A 19,710-nucleotide genomic window follows, 5' to 3' on the forward strand; every position below is an offset into this window, starting at 1 on the left:
CAGGTGCCATTTATGAGGGAAAGCCCAAGTGTTCATAATATGTACACCTGTGTGGTCTGTGTGTGGCAAGACCATGAACACAAGATGTCTACTGTCTGCACAACTGGGCCCATGCATGAGATGAGAGCCTGTAGGTGTCTGGGATGAGGGGTGGTAAATCTGCATGTGCACATAGCGGGGCAGAGATACTGTGCATGCACACTGCTGGCACACAGTAGGTATGATACACGGGTGTGCTGAGCAAAGTACACACGTGGATATGCAGGACCCAGGGCACATGTAAGCATGTCCACAGGAACCCCTGCCAGGTACACAGGTGCCAAATGTGTGACCATGCACTCTGTGTGCTCACACAGAATCTTGGAGCTCCCAGGGCTGAGCCAGACCAGGCGGGGCTCTTCCTTGGGTTCCGGACTGGGAGGCCTCTGCTGTGTATTGGTGCCTGCGTAGGGTGCTGCCAAGGGTATGTTGGCGACATGTGTGTGTGTGCATGAATGTGTGTGTGTGTGAGTGTGTGTGTGTGTGTGTGTAGGAAGAGGCGTTCGCTCTCTTAGACCTTGCTTCTCTCTGTGGTTTGGTTTCTATAGAGACACTTCCTGTGGCAGAAAAAAGAGGTAGTGAGCTGGTGTTTCAGGATGTGAGGGCCCGCAGGAACAGAGCCGGGCTCTCTCTGACGCCTGCCTGCCACTGTGCAAGCTCTGGCCGGCGCTGCCCACAGTCCCCATGGTGGGCGGCCCCCGCAGCAGGGACCTGTGATCAGCAGCGGCATGCCAGGGAAGCCCAAGCACCTGGGCGTCCCCAACGGGCGCATGGTGAGTGCCGGTTATGGGCCAGGGCCACAAGGAGGGGGTGGGCACACCCAGGGTGGAGCCCAGGAGGCACACCCAATAGGGCCAAGTAAGAGCCCATGGGCTACCAGCAGGTGGGAGAAGCTGGGACAAACAGTTGCAGGCAGTGGACCTGGTGCCCTTGCTCCGGGACCCTTCTAGATGGCCCTGCTAGGAGCCTGGTATAACCCTGAGGGTGAGACCAGGATAGGGTGGGCAAAGGCTTCTGGTCCAGCATGCAGGTCAGCGTGCTGCTCCCTTACCTGCTACTGGTGTGGCCCCACCTGGCGCAGCTTGCACCCCAGGCTAGCAGGGAAACCTGACATGCCCCTGGCCACTGCCCACCTCTACTGTGGCCCCCACATCTCACTCAGTCCCTGCCCTCCCCTCCTCACTCCATGCCCAGGTACCCAAAGTCAGGTTAGGGGCAGCCACTACTGGGTCACTGCTCTCTAACTTCCCCTGCTCTGAAAGCTTTCTGCCCAAACTAGTCTTCTTTGGGCATCCTCGGATGGGTCTGCAAGGTCAGGCCAGGATGGACAGCTTCTGCCTGTCCTGTTCCAGGGCTTCCAGGAAGGGTGGGGGTGGCTGAGGATTAGGATGCCTCTGGCTGCAGCTGCCCCATCCCTTATACCCTCTATCAAGCTGCTCACCCCATCAGAATTGCCTTCAAAGGTTCTGGCTCTTTTCATTCATTCAGCAGAGGGGGAAGGCTGCTTTGAACCTCCTTTTCTCCCCTGATTCTGGCTCACTTAAAAGAGTCCTACCCCCAACAACTCAGAGAAGGCCAGATAGTGTGTAGCACTCCCAAAGTGAACCCTAGTTTAGTACCACAGGACAAATTCAGTATATCTGGAATGACCTGGGTTTCAGTTTTAGCTCTGTTGCCCCTTACTGGCAGGGATCCTCTCTGACCCTCAGTTTCCTTATCTGTAAAATGAGGAGCCTGAAATGTATCACAGTCTTGTTGATATGACTAAGTAGAATTATGAACATGAGGTCCTTGATCCATTGCAAGAGCGGGGCAAATGTCAGTCCAATGCTCCCTACATTTTTAGCCCCTCTTCAAGGCTCTCCTGCCTCATCAAGAAGCTGAACCACCTCCCAAGCTCCACCCCTGCCTCCAGTTTCTAAGATCTGTCTCCATCTCTCCTTCCGGCATCCCTTTTTTGTTTATCTCCAGGCTAGCTGGGTGGGAGACAGAAAAAATCCTCCAAAGCTAGCTCGACTGCACTTCACTATCTTTACCACCACCCAAACTTTGTGAGAGTTCAAGGACCATGGGGCCTTGCACTTCCAGCCCAGGGGCATGATGCTTTGCTCAACCTTCCCCCAATGTCCAGGCTACAAAACCACAGAGGAGCAGTTCCAGGCCCAGCTCAGAAGGGCAGCTGGATTGATGTTTTGGAACAGTGCCCAGAACTGCAGGGCAACACGTGGGGCCTGAGGATAGAACCAGCCTCTGTCCCTCCAGTGCCATGCATGGCTGCTCTACCCAAAAGTCATTCAGAATAGGGAGGTGTCCCCAAGCTCTGTCCCCAGTCCAGTCAATGTCCTGGCTCTTTGCAGAGGCTGTCGCCCACAGGGTACCTTCACCCTTCCTGAACTCCCTCTGTCAGCTCTTGGAATCCCCAGGGTCACAGATTGGCTGCTGGCTGGCCACTGGGCAACTTTTTGAGGCTGTGCTTGCCTGGGGGAGGGAGGGGTGGACAGGCCTGGGCAACTGGGCAGGGATGGGGATGGAGAGGCACCTGTTGGCCAGGCGTCTGGTTCCCTCCAGAAGTTACCTCCCAAGGGAAGCTCAGAGGAATGAATAATGTGCCCAGGTCAACTGTCGAGTAGAAGGGTCAGATCTGGACCCGTCCCCTCAGCATTGCCTGGCTCTGATCCTCCCCTCTGCCTGCCACCACCCCCATCCTTCGTCATCCCCTGCTGATGCAGCTTCAGCTCTCAGCCTCGTCTTTCTGTCACTCAGCTTGTCAGGGAGTTGCAATGAAACTGTCACTTAGAGATGGCTCTCAGCCCCCTCCCAGGAATATCTCCATGCACCCCAGCTGCCACTTCAGTTGGGAACTCTTGCTCACTCAACCTTCCTCTGGGTCTGCTGTGTGCTGCCCCTTCTGCGAGGTACTTAAGACTGGAGCCAAGGGTCCTTGTTCTGCCCCAAACATCTCTCAGTCTGGCAAGGCACCAAGACATGGGTAAATAAATACTGAAATAAAATTCAGCTTTGAGTTCTAGCTGCAGGTCAGGGATAGGGAAAGGCTGAGGGGGACCTGGCAGGAAGAACTGAACTTCTCCACTAACTTCATGCCATAGAGAAGACGGTCCCCAAAGCCAGATGGAGAAATGGCATAGAGAGAAGCCTGCATGCGGGCAAACAGAGTGGGCGTAGATGGACATGGACCAAGGGGAGGCTTCAGGTGAAGCCTGGCAAGGGGCAGTTATCACATTCTGTCACATCAGGGGGACCTGGTTAGTGTTCCCCTCCTGCCAAGGAGATTTACCTCATAAATCCCGTGCAACTCTTTCTGTGTTCCTGGTGTCCAGCCTAAGGACAAGTGCTCCAGTGCAGGATGGCCGTACAGAGGGGCCAATGCTGGGGGTCAGCTACACAGGGTTGGCTTAGGACGAAGGGACCAAGCAACCAGGGTTGTGTGTAGACATCCCCGGAAAGACTCTCAGAGCATCCATTTTCTCAAGGATGAAATGAGACCATGGTAGAGGTGTTTAGGACAGAAGATGTCAGTACATCACCCTCCCTTTTAGATCTGACCCCTTCACAGGTCACACACAGTTCAAGAGGAACCACTGGGCCCTTTACCCCTCCTGAGCCTCCCAGCACCCCTGTTCACAGAGGGAAGCAGTGTAGGAAAGAACTCAGGTTCCAGAGGTAGACAACTTGGGATCTAATATCAGCTCTGTCTCTTCCCACCTCTGATTTCTTTGGTCCTCAGTTTCTTCATCTTTAAAATGGGGGCAACAATACCTGCTGCAGAGATGAATTTACACATTCTTACATGAGAGGAGTGAGAACACAGGTGTGAACTGCCAAAGAGTGCCTGTCATACAGTTGGAGCTCAGGAAATTTGGAACCTCATCCTCACTTTAGTATCCCTCAGGTGCCATCCGGTCCCTGAGGCCTGCTTCCTAAGATCAAAGCATGGCGAACTGCAGCCCAACTGTGGTCAAGGGTGTCACTGGTCACCACACCCTTCCTCACCCTGTCTTCCCCTTTTCTTCCATTCACTCACCACTTCTCCTCAAGCAGGCAGAGGCCAGTGAACGGTGAGGGAGTCCAGCCCTGCTCAACAAGACTTCCCCAGGCCTGCTAGCCTGTGCAGGTCAAAGCACTGGCCTGGAGGAATCTGCACCCCACTTTGCCACGGGATGCAGCTTTACCAAAACACACCTGTTGATTTCACATCCAGGGCCTCATTTAACCTTCACAGCAGCCTGGGGATGTTGGGAATACCAAGCCCCCTGCTACCCAGGAGGAAACTGAGGGTTAGGCAAGAGAAGTTACTTGCCCCACCATGGCAAAGCTGGAATTGAACTCTGTCCCTACTCCATCCCAGCTCTAGATTTCTGTCCCTATACCTGCTCAGTCCCAACTGTGCTGTCAACAACTAGTGAGGCAAAAGGGGCTCCAGATGAAGAACTTCAGGGGGCAGAGGCAGATGCTGGGGCTTCCAGTGACTGGCATGAAGTGGGATGAAGGAAATGCCTGGGCCACAGCCCTAAGGGCTGCTTGGGACTCTTGTCAAAGAGGGTGCCTTTGGAGAGGAGGGTTCAGATGGGTTCCCTCTCCTTAACCAGGCCCACCCCCCAGGAGCTATCAGATGCACAGGGAAGAGAGACCCACACCTGGGGACAGGGGCCCAAGGCCAGGCCAGAAGGTCAGTTCTGAGGAACTGGTATTTAATGATGACTGAGGTCAATGGGCAGGGATCTGGGAACATTTGGGGGTGTGTGGAGAAGCAGCTACTCAGAGAAAACAGCAAAGTAGGAAGCAGGAGTGGGTAGGGGTGTGGAGAAAATAGAAAAGTTTGATCAAGTGTAGGGTGGAGGTGAGGGGGAGGGAAACAGGGAGGCTGGAGAGTTCTTAGTCAGGCCCAGGTAGGGTTTTAACTGTACCTTGGCACCTGTTGCAAGACTTAGGAGGGTCAGGGTGGGTGGGGTCCCAGAATGGGACCATGGGGAGGGGCGGGGCCTGGAGAGCTCCACTTAAGGGCACAGACAGTCTATTGAATTTAATATAGCAATGAAACCTCTGAGAGCCGAGCCCCAGGGAGCGTGGGCTGCTCTGGACTCGCACCTTTTGCCCCTTTTGCTGAGTCTGTGATTCCTGGCCCTTGCAAAGGGGAGGGCTCCTCGCAAAGGAGAGGCTGAGAAGTTGGGGAGCAGGATAGAGGCTGCGGGTGTCGAGAAGCGCAAGACCAGGCAGCCCCGGTGGAGTGGAGTGGGAGGGCGATGACTCCAGGAGGACTGGAGGAGGATCGGCCTCCCCGGGGAGGAAGAGGGAAGGCAGGTGCGGGATGTTGAAGCGGCCAGAAAGGCAAAAAGCAGGCTGGAAAGGGACCTCGGGTGGGCAAGCACTTCCACGTGTCCCTGATGTCACCTGCCTTCTGTCCTCAGGAGTTAGAGCTTTCTCCTCTAACTGTAGGTAGCGCTGACATTCTTTAGGGGAGATGACTCTGACGATGCGGGTCACCTGGGGGAGTGGAGAGGCAGGGTACGCTAGGGCGGGGCTGGGGAGGGTTGCAGGGCGTGGTGTGCCCAGGAGCGCATCCCACGCTCTGTGCAAACTTTGTCTCCTGCTCAGCGACTTCTTCTTCTCTTTTCTTTCTTTTTTTACTCTTTACAATTTCATTTTTGTATGCACATTTGCTTAAAATCAGTGGATTTCTAGGTGAAGTCCAGGTACTGAAGGGCCTTTATCTAGAATCAAGGTATGCTGCAAACATAGTCTGAAGTAAAATGGGAAATAACATCTTTCTGAAGACAGGCTTAGAAGTTTTAATCCAGTAAATTAAGGTGTTTCCTTTCTCTGGTAGCAAGGCTGATTGATACCTGGCTGCTGGGCCACCATTTACAGGTATAGCCAAGAAAACAGGGTACAGACCTCCTAAAAAACAAACCAACAAGCCCACCCCGAGTCTCGGTACAGGTTTCACAATTCAAATCACAAAACCTTTGAAAGATGCATTCCCTGCCCAAACTGGGAGCACTGCCATTGGTAAACCAGCTGCTATTCGGTCCTGTGTTCCATGTAAGTCCTGTCAAAAAAGTCTGTCTTGCTATTAGCCACAGGCAGCAGCATTAAGTCCAACATATGGAGATCCATGTTCAGGTAGATTCCTTTCTGCTTCTGGTAGTTGTTCAATTTTGCTGGCTATGATATCAAAACTTGAGTTTCCCTTGGGAGTATCATGTGGTTTATGGTTTTCCATCTTAACCCCGTTGCTCTCCTTCAACAGCAGGTGCTTTTCCAGTTCTTCCTCTAACTCGCTGGGGCTTAAGCTACAACCTTTACTCTGTTCCTCCCAGTGCAGCCATCTTTGGCTGACACCAGCAAGTTCTTACTCCAAGCATCAGATGGGAGAGGGGGCTCAGGAGGAATTCAAAGTCGTAAAACTAGAAAAGGGCAGCATCAGGTATCAACAATAATTGTAATTTTCTTTGAACATTTATTACCTTCCAGATAATCTGTTGAGCTCTTTATGTTTATTTAACTTATTAAATGGAAACAACCGTTTAAAGTCACCCCATTTTTAGAGAGGAAGAAAATAAGGCACAGAGAGGTTTATTATTATTATTATTTTAATATTTATTTTTCAGTTTTCGGTGGACACAACATCTTTATTTTATTTTATGTGGTGCTGAGGATCGAACCCAGTGCCCCGTGCATGCCAGGCAAGCACACCACCACTTGAGCCACATCCCCAGCCCAATTTATTATTTTTAACAAGGTTACAGAGCATACATTTGAATTCAGGTTGACTGGGGCAATGCCTACCTTCCATTGCTTTCGAAGCAATGTAGATGTATCACACTGGCCCAAAGCCTCTGAGTGCTGTGAGTTCCTTCTAGGGAAGATGGTGGCAGCTCAATGCCAGTCAGAGTTGCTGTGCTGGGAAGAAACTCGGAACACCTGGCACATCACAGTCTTAAGATAGAAAGTTGGGTTTGTACATAAAATCTCTCAATTTTTAAGTGTGAGAAAATCCTTTAGACTTAGAAAGAAAGTTCTGGGAACAGTATAATAATAAGATTTGGCTTACAGATGGCTACTCGGTGACCTGGGTGTTACTGTGGTGGAAGCCAGGAATAAAGGAAACAGGGCAGGGGAGACTTCCTGGGGGAAATGTCCCCAGGTCTGTTTCCAATGGGAATGGAAAGAAGAAATAGGTGATGGAAGCTCTTGTGACAGGTCCTAATAAAAATGTAGGAGGTGAGAGGGAGGGAGGAATTAGGGATGACTCAGGTGATGGGAAGAAAGACAGGGAATGTAGGGAAGCTGATTCAGTACTTTGTTTTGGTGGAAGCAGGGGGCTTCCATTTGGGATTGGCTGAGTTTGAATGGCTCACTCGGTAGAAATGTTAGCAGGAAGTTAGCTACATATGGTTGGAGCTGGAGATTTGGGAGAAGGGTGGGGTGGCCAAAGAGCCAGGACAGAGCTAGAGAAGGGTAGAGGCCACCCTATATGGGTAGGAGATCATGAGGAATCCAGGGAGCTGATAGGAAGGTAGGAAAGGAACCTAAAGAAACTCAACAGTGGGGCTGGGATTGTGGCTAAGCAGTAGAGCGCTCGCCTAGCATGGGCGGGACCCGGGTTCGATCCTCAGCACCACATAAAAATAAAAGGCATTGTGTTGTGTCCATCTACACCTAAAAATAAATAAATAAATATTAAAAAAAAGAAACTTAACAGTTTTGAGAGGAAGATTTTTTCTGTTTCACTAATGATTAGGATTCCCAGAGATGTCAGTTCATGTGTGTTGTGGGGGATGGTGGAGTGGCCTGTACAGCAGTGCTAGCCATAGTGTGACCCAGTGGCATTACCATTATCCGGGAGCTAATTAGAAATGGAGAGCCTCAGGCCCCCACCCTGGATCTACTGAACTTCTGACAGCGGGTCCCTCCTGGACATTCTATGCTAAAGTTTAAGATCCAATGTTCTAATCTATAAAAATAGCACCCCATGCCTTGCCCAAGGTGGGATGGGACCTGTGGTAGACCCTGCACCTCAAGAGGAAACAGTTGTAATAACAGATCATTGACTAGAGAGACCTCTCCTTCCTCCAAGACAACAGCAAGCATTGTTAAAGCCTTCACCATGTGCTTGCCACTAGTGGTTCTATATGCCATAAATATATTAAACTGATTCAGATGCTCACAACAGCCCCAGGAAGGAAGTTACTATTCTTAGCATCATCCCTTATTTACAGATAGAGGCCAACAAGTGAATTGATTCACCCAAAGTCACACAGCTAGTAAGTGGCAGAGACAGGATTAAAGTTGCTATGCACACTTGGGCTCATCCATCAAGGGCTGGGAGAAGAGAGAACCAGGGGCCACCAAAAATTAACTGGCATAAGTCCCAGCACACAGTGTTTGGCACATGATAGAAAATAAACCTGGGCAGACTGAACAAAACCCTGACCAAGCAGTGACTGGCTGGAGACACCCAGCACGGCTCTCCAGGTAGTGGAAAACGCAGTTCTAGCTCCCAGGAGGTCGGAACTGTCCTTGGAATTCCTCATTGGGCTCTGTTCTGATTTTCTACCTTGGGTCTCTTCTAGGTTCTGGCTGTTTCAGATGGAGGTAAGTGCAGACTGTGGAGACCTGGAGAGGGAGCAGAGGGGAGGGAGGTGGAAGTGAGTGGGGATACTCTGCCACTTGAGATTTTTCCAAGAAGGTATCTGTTGAGTAGATGCCTACCTGGAGGTGGGGTGGGGCCTGGGACCAGGGAAGGAAGCCGGGCTTACCCCAACTTGTCCATCCCCCTGCAGAGCTGAGCAGCACAGCGGGGTCCCAGGGACAGGGTGAGGGCAGAGGCAGCTCCCTCAGCATCCACAGCCTCCCCAGTGGCCCAAGCAGCCCCTTCCCCACTGAGGAGCAGCCTGTGGCCAGCTGGGCCCTATCCTTCGAGCGGCTGCTGCAAGACCCACTGGGCCTGGCTTACTTCACAGTAAGTTCTGGGATGGGGTGAGATGGGAAGGGCAGATGGCAGATACTTCTGCAGGAGGAGGGGCAGGAATCGTGGGAGAGGGCATGGATGGAACTTCAGGTTGGTTAGAGTGGGGCTCCTCTCTCTCCTCTCCACCATCTAGCCTTTCTTTGGCACCCTCCCTCCTCTCCCAGCTGGGAATTCTTCTTTCTTCTATCTGTTTTCATCTCTGCTTCTTATTTTCTCTGTGTGCCTCCGGATCTGCAGCCATCTGTCTGTCTGGCCCTATCTGTCTGGCTAGTCTCTTGGCCCCGTGTCTGTCCTAGTCACTTTGCACATCTCCCAGTCTGTGCCTGACTGCCTCCCCCTTTCTCCTCCTCCCAGGAGTTCCTGAAGAAGGAGTTCAGCGCGGAGAACGTGACTTTCTGGAAGGCCTGCGAGCGCTTCCAGCAGATCCCAGCCAGCGACACCCAGCAGGTGGGCTGGGGGAACAGGGAGCTGGGTCAGAAGGGTGGGGCCCGGATCTGGGCCATGTCCCCTGAACTTCTTTCCCTGTCCTCCTCCCCCAGCTAGCCCAGGAAGCCCGCAACATCTACCAGGAGTTTCTATCCAGCCAGGCATTGAGTCCCGTGAATATCGACCGGCAGGCCTGGCTCGGCGAGGAGGTGCTGGCCCAACCCCGGCCGGATATGTTTCGGGCACAGCAGCTTCAGGTGAGCGGTGTCAAGGGGCGCGGCCTGCGCTGAGAGGGCGTGGCCTTGGAAGGAGACAAATGGGGAGGGGCGAGGTCAGATGCAGGGGAGGAGCCTAAGCCGCGGTGTGGAGGGGGCAAACTTGGATGCGGAGCCAGAGCCAAAAGCAGGGGTCTGCGAGAGGTACCGAAGGACCGGCTGAGGGCGGAGCCTACCTGAGTTGGGGAGGGGGGGGCCCAGACCCTGGAGGTGGACACCTGGAACTGAGAAGCTGGGAAGAGTTAATGGGTGTACCTGTCTGAGTGCCCAGAAGCTTGGGTGTGCATACCTCTGTTCCTCGGTTGGGGGCGGAGCCTGCCCGAGAGCGGGACCTGGGACCAGGAGGGGCGTGGAGACCCACCTACCCAGCCCCCTGCTTACTTTCGGCACGTTTGTCTGGTAGATCTTCAACTTGATGAAGTTCGACAGCTACGCCCGCTTTGTCAAATCTCCGCTGTACCGCGAGTGCCTCCTGGCCGAGGCGGAGGGGCGCCCCCTGCGGGAACCTGGCTCCTCGCGCCTCGGCAGCCCTGACACCACAAGGAAGGTGAGGGTGAGGGGCGGTGGGAGGCTGGGTTCCCAGCGGACTCTCTTCAAGAGGGAACACCGCTGAGTGCAGATCTGCGCGTGTGAGCCCTTGAATTGGATGCGCGCTGGGGCCTTCCCTGTACCCGCAGAAGCCGAAATTGAAACCTGGGAAGTCGCTGCCTTTGGGCGTGGAGGAGCTGGGGCACCTGCCACTAGCTGAGGGTCCTGGTGGCCGCCCGCTCCGCAAGTCTTTCCGTAAAGGTGAGAGCAGGAGCGGGCCCTAGAGAAGGGGTGGGGAAGTTTGGGCAAGTTTTGGGAATGTCCTCTTCCTCCTTCTTGGCCCACTAACAATCAGTAAGTCAGAAACAAAGAAACAAAACAACAATTAAAAAAAAAAAAGAAAAGAAAAAGAAAGAAAGAAAAGAAAGAAAAAGAAAGAGATATAGGTCCCCGAGACCACCTCATTCCCCGGGTGGTTTGTTCCCATACTAATCCCCAGAAGTTAGGGAGACCTTCATAGTAGCAATACTTCCAGCGACCCACACCACGTTGGGCAAGATAGCTCCAAACAAGGTCCTCAAATGGGGAAGCGGCTTCAGCAGAGGAATGGATGAAGGGAAGGGCTATTCCAGCTTATCGCTCCAATTCCCCTAGAGCTATCTGGAGGGGTCGCAAACTCAGCCTTACGCCGAGAGTCTCAGGGCTCCCTCAATTCCTCTGCCAGTCTGGATCTCGGTTTCCTTGCCTTCGTCAGCAGCAAATCTGAGGTAAGTTGACTGCCGGGGGAAGTGGGGTGCGGTACAGGTTAGGACCATTATGCAGAGGTCCTTTATGTGATTCCTGTCTTCCCAGTTAATGTTCCCACTTCCATTCCTGACTTGCCCTGCATAGCTAACCCCTCCTACTCCTTCATTTCTCCCTGTCCTCACGGCAGAGGTCTTCATGGTCCCCATTCTTGTCATGGGTGCATATCCTCAGCTGGCAGATGTGTGTGCATGTGTGGGTGCCCAGGTGAACACAGCATATATTTGTGTTAATGGACGTACCTGTCTTTGAGTGCCCACAAGCTTGGGTGTGCATACCTCTGTTCTTTTAGGAGGAAGCCTCTTAGCTGCCTCCAGGTGTGTCCTGGCTTGTGTGTATGCCCCGGTGAGCTTACCTGTCTCTGTGTCTGCATAACTTGCATGTGTACAAACAACTTTCCCCAACTCCTGCCCACAATCAGAGCCATCGGAAGAGCCTTGGGAGCACCGAGGGAGACAGTGAAAGCCGGCCAGGGAAGTACTGCTGTGTGTACCTGCCTGATGGCACAGCATCCTTGGCCTTGGCCCGACCTGGCCTCACTATCCGCGACATGCTGGCAGGCATCTGTGAGAAACGAGGCCTCTCTCTACCTGACATCAAGGTCTACCTGGTGGGCAACGAGCAGGTGCGAACCTCATCTGGCCTGACCCCAACTCAATTCCCAATTCACTAAACCAAACCCTAATTCTAACCCCATTCCCTATCACCACCCCCTTTCTAACTCCATCCTGTACCACAACCCTACCTATCCCATGCCAACTCCAAATTGACCCCAGTACCAATATTTCACTTAAACTTGAACATCCACCCATGTTCCACAAAAAGCCTATCTCCCTCCATGTCATCCTGGTTCCAGCTCTATCCATCAACCTACTGTGATGGGTCAGGGAGGTAAAGCCCAGAGAAGTCACTGCTAGATCTGAGATCCCCTGGCTTGACTCCCACCATTCAGACTGTCATTCACACAGGCCCACCTCTGAAATTGCCAGTTGGGGAGAAGCCTCACCTCCTCTGCCACTCGGGGTATCCAATTGCACCTAACATCTGAACAACTTTCCTTCTTTTTTGAATATTAATTTTTTAGTTATGGTTGGACACAATACCTTTATTTTACTTATTCATTTTTATGTGGTGCTGAGGATCGAACCCAGGGCCTCACACGTGCTAGGCACGCACTCTACCGCTGAGCCACAACCCCAGCCCTGAACAACTTTCCTTTAAATGCAAACTAGCATTAAGCTTTAAAGAGGAGCCTAGGGGAAATTTTGCTTTAAACAAAACCACCCAGGTTTGGCTTGGTAGTGCATGCCTGTAATCCCAGCAGCTCCGGAAGCTAAGGCAGGAGGATCTCAAGTTCAAAGCCAGCCTCAGCAAAAGCAAGGCCCTAAGTAACTCAATGAGACCCTGTCTCTAAATAAATTACAATAAAGCACTTTGGATGTGGTTCAGTGGTCAAATGCCAGGGGGTCAAATCCCTGCCTGGAACCAAAAACAAAACAAAAGCAAAAAACCATCCAGTGAGGGAGGAGAAGGAACAATGCTGCATTCCAGGGGACAATCAAGATTTCATTTACCTAGTAGCCAAGTCCCAAAGCCCTGGTAAGATAGAGGAGCTGAGGGACCCAAACCCAGGTTCTGCCCTCCAGGCTCATAGGCAGGAGGTGAGCCAGATCAGAGATGACTAGGAGGAGGAATCAAACCTCCAGAGGGAGTCTCTTGGGGGCAAGTAGGTATTTCTAGCCAGGGTCTGGGAGGCTTCATGGAAGAGGCAGCAATTGATGAGGATGGGGAAGAGTTTGCCTGACAGCTGTGAGGGATGACCTTCCAGGCAGATGAAAGAACTTAAGTAAAGGTCTGGAGGTCTGTACTTGCGGGACAGGTTCAGGGACCTGGAGTGCAGGGCTCTGAGGGCAACAGTAGGAGGCACTCTGCCCACTCTCTCAGGCCACCAGAGCAGCTGCCAGTAGCCCAGATGGGTTTTCATGTCGGCTAAATATAACTTTGCCACCCACACTCCACCTGTCCCTGCCACACAGCACAGGCCTACTGTCTGGGAGAGGCTGTCCCCCTCCCTCCCATACTACCCACCCCTGGGCTGGCATAAGCAATGGGGCCTCTGGGGGCTGTAATCACTAGAGTTACTGTTTATATACCTATTGTGTGCTAGGCACTGTGCCAGATACTTTACATCTTTGGTCTCATAGCAGTTTTGGGAGATAGGGGGGTTTTGTTTGTTTGTTTGTGAGGAGGCAAGAACCATCCTTAGTATTTTTGTTTTGTGATACTAGGGATCAAACCCAGGGCCCCACACATGCTGGCCTATCACTCTACCACTGATCTTTATCCCCAGCCCAAGAAGTACCCTTAGTAAGGAGGGAATGGAGACAAGCAAACATTGTTTAAAAGGGGACAAAGCTGACCAAAGGTGTGTGGTGAGGGATGAAAGGTATCCTGCTGTTCTGGTTGACTTTTGCATGACAAGGGGGCAGCTGTCCAAGGGGCAGATCCTGTCCTGCCCTAGCAATGGCAGACTAGTGATCCAGGACCTGTCTGCCTCTTACCAAAGCATCTTGGTTATTATTTAATGTCCACAGCACCCCTGTTTCCCATAACCTTTCTGAGCATCCTCCAGAATACTTGCCACTCTTCTCCTTGGCCTTGACCTTATCAGGCTCCAGCTCCAGCCTGTCCAAGTTACTCCATCTGCCTCCTTATAGTTCTGTTACCTATGGGCCCTTCTCTCTTATCGTTCGGGAGCCACAGTGAGGTCAGAGGAGGAAATAAAGGTGGTTCCCCAAAACCCCGGGGATGGCTCAGGGTTGGGGGAGGGACCCTTAGAACCTGCCTGGCATCTGCAGAAGGCCCTCGTCCTGGATCAGGATTGCACTGTGCTGGCGGACCAGGAAGTGCGGCTGGAGAACAGGATCACTTTCGAGTGAGTGTCCAGCCCCCAGGCCAGGTCTCTGGTCCTAACATTGTTTCAAGCCTGGTTCTGGTCTATTGGTCTCCCTGTCTTCTCTTGGGCTCCGCCCCTTGTGATAGAAGCCCCGCCCCTGTCTAAAGCCCCACCCCAAGCCAGTTTTGCCCTGACCATTCAAAGAGGCCAGTTGCGGGAGGGCTGCGGGAGAGAGGGGTTGGCTGCCCAGCCCTCTGCAGCCAAGGGTCCTGTGCAGGCTTGAGCTGGCGGCACTAGAGCGAGTGGTGCGAATCTCGGCCAAGCCCACCAAGCGACTGGAGGAGGCGCTGCACCCCATCCTGGCTAAGCACGGCCTGAGCCTAGAACAGGTGGAGCTGCACCGGGTGAGCAGTGGGGCCTGTGACCCGGGTGGGGGCAGTACTGTGGGGAGCGAGTTTCCTGTCCCTGGAGCTGCTGACCTCTCCCCACAGGCAGGAGAGAAGCAGCTGCTGGATCTGGGGAAGCTAGTGAGCTCAGTGGCGGCCCAGAGACTGGTTTTGGATGCTCCTCCAGGTAAGGGGACCAAGGCCCTGGGGCTTGATGAACTGGTATGGCTCCGGCCTAAAAGGAAGAGGGTCTAGTAGAGATGCAAACTCCAACAGTGGCTCTCACTGTCACAGGTGGAAAGATCCGTGAAACCCGAAACACATCCCCCTGCCACAGCCAGGTGAGCAAACACCCAGGGTGCCATCTTCCATCTGCTACTTTTTGTCTCCAAGTTGTGGCTCTGACCTCACATTTTTGTAGGGATGTCCTCCTAGAGCCCAGGAAAAGGCTTCTCATCCGTCTCCAACGTCCCCCAGTTCACTGGCAGAGGCACCTAGTAGTTCCACTGGGAAACGGCAAACTTGTGATATTGAAGGTACTTTGGGGGGATCGTGGAAACTGGAGACCAGAGGGACTAGAGAAGTAGGGCTAGGGACTATTGAGGGTGGCATCAGAGAGGACTGAGCTAAGACAGGGGACTGAGTACCACTGAGGTTGAAGCAGGAGGGCTGGGGGCCTGGGAGTTGGGACCAGCAGGGCCATTGGTGCTGGTTAGGGAGACTGTGGCCATAGTGAGACAGCAGGACTGAGGTGGGTTCGCATAAGCAGCTCTGTGAAAGAGGGCCTGCTGACTGTGGCTGCTCCCAGGCCTGGTGGAACTGCTGAACCGGGTGCAGAGCAGCGGGGCCCATGACCAGAGGGGCCTTCTTCGAAAAGAGGACCTAGTGCTTCCAGAATTTCTGCAGCTGCCTGTTCAAGGGCCCAGCTCCCAGAAGGCCCCACCACAAACTGAATCATCTGTCCAGCCCAAGGAGGGGCCCTCAGACTCTTCTGTCCCCCCAGCCCTCTGACACCTGTGTAAGAGTCCAGGCTGGCTGCATGGCGCCTGGCGGGCCAAGCATGTTATGAGTCCGCTTTGCATGCCCTGTCTGTGCCATGGGTGTCCCTGGCTCCTTCCTGCTATGGGCAGGCCCAAGCAAGAAGAGCCAGGAGTGGATAGAAAGGAGACTCAGAGGAGCCATACCCACAGCTGCCATTACCTGGTCTCTCACAGGCTCATTCAACCATCTTTTGCAGCCAGGTCACTGGGGGGAAGGTGGGGATGGCCCCTTGGTGTGGTTGTGCCCAACACAGAGGGACGGCGTTGGCAGTGCCAGCCTCCCCAGCCTGTGCCAAGTTTCAGCAGTGGGAAAAGGAGGGGCTGGCCCCTTCTTAAGGAGTTGGTATAAGTGAGGCCTGGGGGTGCAGGTGGGCAGCCCCTTCCTCCACCTGCGTAGACTCTACTGTACATATGGATTTTGCAGTTGGCTTGGGGCAGCTGGGTTTGTCCTGGATGTATGATATTGTTATTATAATAATAATTATTATTATTCTACCATGAGGTGTGTTCCTTATGTGCCAGTCTGCCTTATGCACACACACCCCACCACCACCCCCAACAAACCACAATGCCTCTGTTACCAAGGTCAGTGCCAGGAAGTTCTTGGGGACTCAGGATGTACCTCCTGACTTCCTGTTTTCAGAATCTCTCTTCCTGACTGCAAATAATATGGGGGTGGGGGTGCATGTGTGTGTGTGAGAGGGAGAAATAAAAGAGAGATCCCTCCCTCCACAGCTGTGATTCGACCATCATCCAGCTGTTCCATGGTCTCTGTGGATCTGAATATGTCATTCTGGTTGCTGTTCTCTGCTTCAATTTGGGACACAATGTATCTCTACACACACACCTGGGGGCTCCCTCAAGTGCACCAAAGGCCTATCTTGGGGTCATTGGCTATGGGGAGGCAGAATCTCACCTTTGCCTGCTTTGGCTGGGTGGTCTTCTCTGTTTCCCTCCTGGAAATAGGGAGGACCTCCCGGAGAGGGGGCCCCCAGCTTGCAGGGAGAGAATTGAGACTTGGTCCCAGATGAGAGAGGTAAGTGCTTCCACAGGGGAAGCAAGGAGACTTGAGGGAGCCTCTCCTGAGGGGTGAGGGGAATCCTTCCTGACTCAAACAGGTCAGGCTGCATTTACTGTCTCTGCCAGGAACTTCCTCTATATTCTCCCTTCTCATCTAACTGGTTCCTCTTCATCCTTAAAAATTATGGGACAGATCACGGGCTTTACTGGACCACCCTGACTTCCTCTGGGGACTTCAGTCCTCTGCCCTCTCAGTCCATTTTATCTAGCTGGTTTAACTAGGTCCCCAGACTGCTGGGAGGGGCTGATGATCAGGCCTGGCCAGTCAGACACTCCATTTCCCTGGCCAATCAGAGTTTGTTGAGGGGTGGTTCCTTAACCACGGTGTTCCAGTCAGAATTCCAACCTGGGTCATTTTCTACCATCCCCTGGGGATTTGTAGGAAGGACCTACAGGAAGAGATTCTGCATGCAATTGAAGCCGACACTGGAGAGCAGGAGAAAAGATGGGAGGAGAGTCCTGACAAAGTTCACAACAACGTTCACTATGCCTGAAATCAATCAACCACCCCTAGACTTTCTCCTTAGAAACCAAATGTGTGTGTGTGTGTGTGTGTGTGTGTGTGTGTGTACTAGAGATTGAACCCAGGGGTGCTTAACCACTGAGCTATATCCCAAGCTCTTTTTTATATTTTATTTTGAGACAGGGTCTTACTAAGTTGCTTAGGCCCTTGCTCAGTTGCTGAGGCTGGCTTTGAACTCTCGATCCTCCCGCCTCAGCCTCCTGAGCCACTGGGACTACAGGTGTACGCCATTGCAACAGCTGTGAATTGGGTTTCTAAGACCTGCAACCACAAAAACGCTACTTCATTGACAATCCCAGCAATCTCATTCTCAGCAAAGTGTGCAGGGACAACAGGGCATGTGGGATTCTGGCAGGGGATTGTAAAGCACTAGGGTCACTATGTGAGGACAGGGATGGGAGTAAGGAGACAAAGTCCTATCCATTCCCCAACCAGCCACAGACCTTCTGCCAAACTTCCTGCGATGTGGATCTTTTCCTGCGTGGAAGGAGACACCCTTCTTTGTATAGCTAGATGGGGGTACCAGGTAATTGATAGGCTATCTCTCCAAAGTTGGCAGACCTTGCAGGTCAAGCCCACCCTTCACCCAATCCTAAACCTCTGCAGATGCAACCATGGTGCCTGTTACTCTTTAGGGACCAATGGGATTGCCCCATGGGAAAGCGGTCATGGGTCAGGTAGAAGATTCCCCCATAGAAGTTAACTTCTCTGGGGGTGTGATAGTGCACACCTATAATCTTAGCAACTTGGGAGGTTAAGGCAGAAGGATCCCAAGTTCAAAGCCAGCCTCAGCAACTAAGGGAAGCCTTGAGCAACTTACTGAGACCCTGTCTTTTTTTTCTTTTTCTTTTTCTTTTTTTAGTTGGATACAATATCATCTTTATTTTATTTATTTTTATGTGGTGCTGAAGATCGAACCTAGGGCCTTACATGTGCTAGGTGAGTGCTCTACTGCTGAGCCACAACCCCAGCAAGATCCTGTCTTAAAATAAAACACAAAAAGGGCTGAGGATATGCTTCAGTGGTTAAGCACCCTTGGGTTCAATCCCTGGCACCATCCCCCAAAAGTTAGCCCCTGCAGGAGAGGAGCGCCCAGTTACTGAGGTCCCCAAGTTAGATATATTCCATCATTTTTATCTTCACAACAAATAATGCAGGAGGGGAGTGACTAGCCCAGGATGCTGCAAAGAATTGTCACTGGTGCTTCACTAGCACTCAGGCTGCCTGATGCAGGGACATATGCCAGGGAGGGCTTGGGCCATGTAGAAGCCCTTGGTGAGGAGCCAGGGCCCTTTGTGGGGAGGTACATTGGTACAGCTACTCTGGGCAGTGATTTGGGAGTTTCTGCTAAGAATTTAAAACAGCATGTGACTCCTAGCAATGTCACTAGAGAATCACTCTGGCCATGAGCAGGCCAGATCCTGCAGGGTTACCTGTGACCCAAAATTTGGCAAACAACCAAATGTTGGTGAGATGTAGGGATAATAAAACACACTGTGGCATAGTCATGCTCCACAATACCACACAGCAGGTAAAGAATTAGGTACAGTACGTCCTAATGTGGAAAACTCTCTAAGACATTTTATTGTTCCATGAAATAAAGCAGAACAACGAATATGGCAAGATACCTGTCTTAATCTATTTTCTATTCCTATAAGTTAATACCACAGACTGGGTAATTTATAAAGAATAGAGGTATATTGGGTTGGGAGTATGACTCAGTGGTAGAACATGTGCATATGCTGATTTCAATTCTCCACACCAGAAAATTAATTGATTAAAACAAATTAAAATAGAGGTATATTTAGCTCACTGTTCTAGAAGCCAGGAATTCTAGAAGCATGGTGCTGGCATCTGGTGAGGGTCTTCTTGCTGAATCATAACATGGTGAAGTACATCACATGGTGAGACAGGGAAAGCTAGCCTAAGAGCTGGCTTTCATAACAAAACCATTCCCCAAATAACACAGTAATCCATTAATTCATGAGTGGATTAATCCACTAATGAAGGCAGGTCCTTTATGACCTAATTACCTTCCAAGGGTCCCGCTTCTCAGCACTGCTGCACTGGAGTCCAAGCTCCCAACACATGAGCTTCTAGGGGACACATTTAAACCATAGTAATGCCTTTACGTAAACCACAGACAAGAACCAACCTACAAGTGTACAGAAAGGAGAGTGGATGTTCTAGATGTATATACACCAAATTAACAAGGAGATAGAGAGGAGACGAGGATTGGTCAAAGGAGACTTTCACCTTAGATTTAATTTTTTTAAAGGATGCATTTAACAAATAAATTTAATACTGTGAAGAACTCCCTAAGGAGCCTTCTTTGTCACTGCTAGCCCAGGGTTGCAGCAGTGGGCTGGTGCTCCACGGGGCAGCCATCCTTACCCACAAGGGTGAGGACACATTGCACTTGAAGGGATCTGGCCTGGTAGTCAGTTGACTCTGGATCCTGAGGGTTGTGGGAGCTGGAGTTCATTTCCACAGGAAACAGAGGCCCAGGTGGGGAGGCTGGCTTCTGGTGGGTTACATTGAATCAGATGGAGCCCTGGACAGACACAGGGCCAGAGCCACGGAACTCCAGGGGGTGCTGTTCACATTCCTGATAGTCCTGGTGGGGACAGGAAATTCTGGGAACATGAATGTACAGATGTGTCCCAGGATACCAGTATCTGTGTCCTGAGAACTGGCTTGAGGGTAGAGCAGAGACAAAAA

General features: G+C 52.0%; 1 protein-coding gene and 1 pseudogene across 1 annotated transcript; one reads left to right on the forward strand and one right to left on the reverse strand.

The window, feature by feature from the left end:
* The first annotated feature begins 715 nt into the window (after positions 1 to 715).
* Rgs14 (regulator of G protein signaling 14) lies at positions 716 to 15,831 on the forward strand. Its single transcript, XM_076855842.2, has 15 exons — positions 716 to 812; positions 8,634 to 8,655; positions 8,844 to 9,022; positions 9,386 to 9,478; positions 9,571 to 9,714; positions 10,136 to 10,279; positions 10,410 to 10,521; positions 10,915 to 11,027; positions 11,486 to 11,689; positions 13,923 to 13,999; positions 14,238 to 14,364; positions 14,452 to 14,533; positions 14,641 to 14,687; positions 14,768 to 14,882; positions 15,155 to 15,831. The coding sequence occupies exons 1-15, from the start codon at positions 768 to 770 to the stop codon at positions 15,355 to 15,357; spliced, it is 1,707 nt and encodes a 568-aa protein (XP_076711957.1). The 5' UTR covers positions 716 to 767; the 3' UTR covers positions 15,358 to 15,831.
* LOC143399974 (transmembrane protein 126A pseudogene) lies at positions 5,765 to 6,280 on the reverse strand (annotated as a pseudogene).
* Positions 15,832 to 19,710: the final 3,879 nt, after the last annotated feature.

Source organism: Callospermophilus lateralis, chromosome 5 (assembly GCF_048772815.1).
Source record: "Callospermophilus lateralis isolate mCalLat2 chromosome 5, mCalLat2.hap1, whole genome shotgun sequence".
Taxonomy (NCBI): Eukaryota; Metazoa; Chordata; class Mammalia; order Rodentia; family Sciuridae; genus Callospermophilus; species Callospermophilus lateralis.

What these genes read in the sequence shown, in the direction of transcription:
- Rgs14 (XM_076855842.2), top strand. Translation starts at nt 768, where the DNA reads ATGCCAGGGAAGCCCAAGCACCTGGGCGTCCCCAACGGGCGCATG. An exon ending in GCGTCCCCAACGGGCGCATG is followed by an intron (nt 813 to 8,633) that starts GTGAGTGCCGGT and finishes GGTCTCTTCTAG; the next exon opens with GTTCTGGCTGTTTCAGATGG. An exon ending in ACCTGGTGGGCAACGAGCAG is followed by an intron (nt 11,690 to 13,922) that starts GTGCGAACCTCA and finishes TGGCATCTGCAG; the next exon opens with AAGGCCCTCGTCCTGGATCA.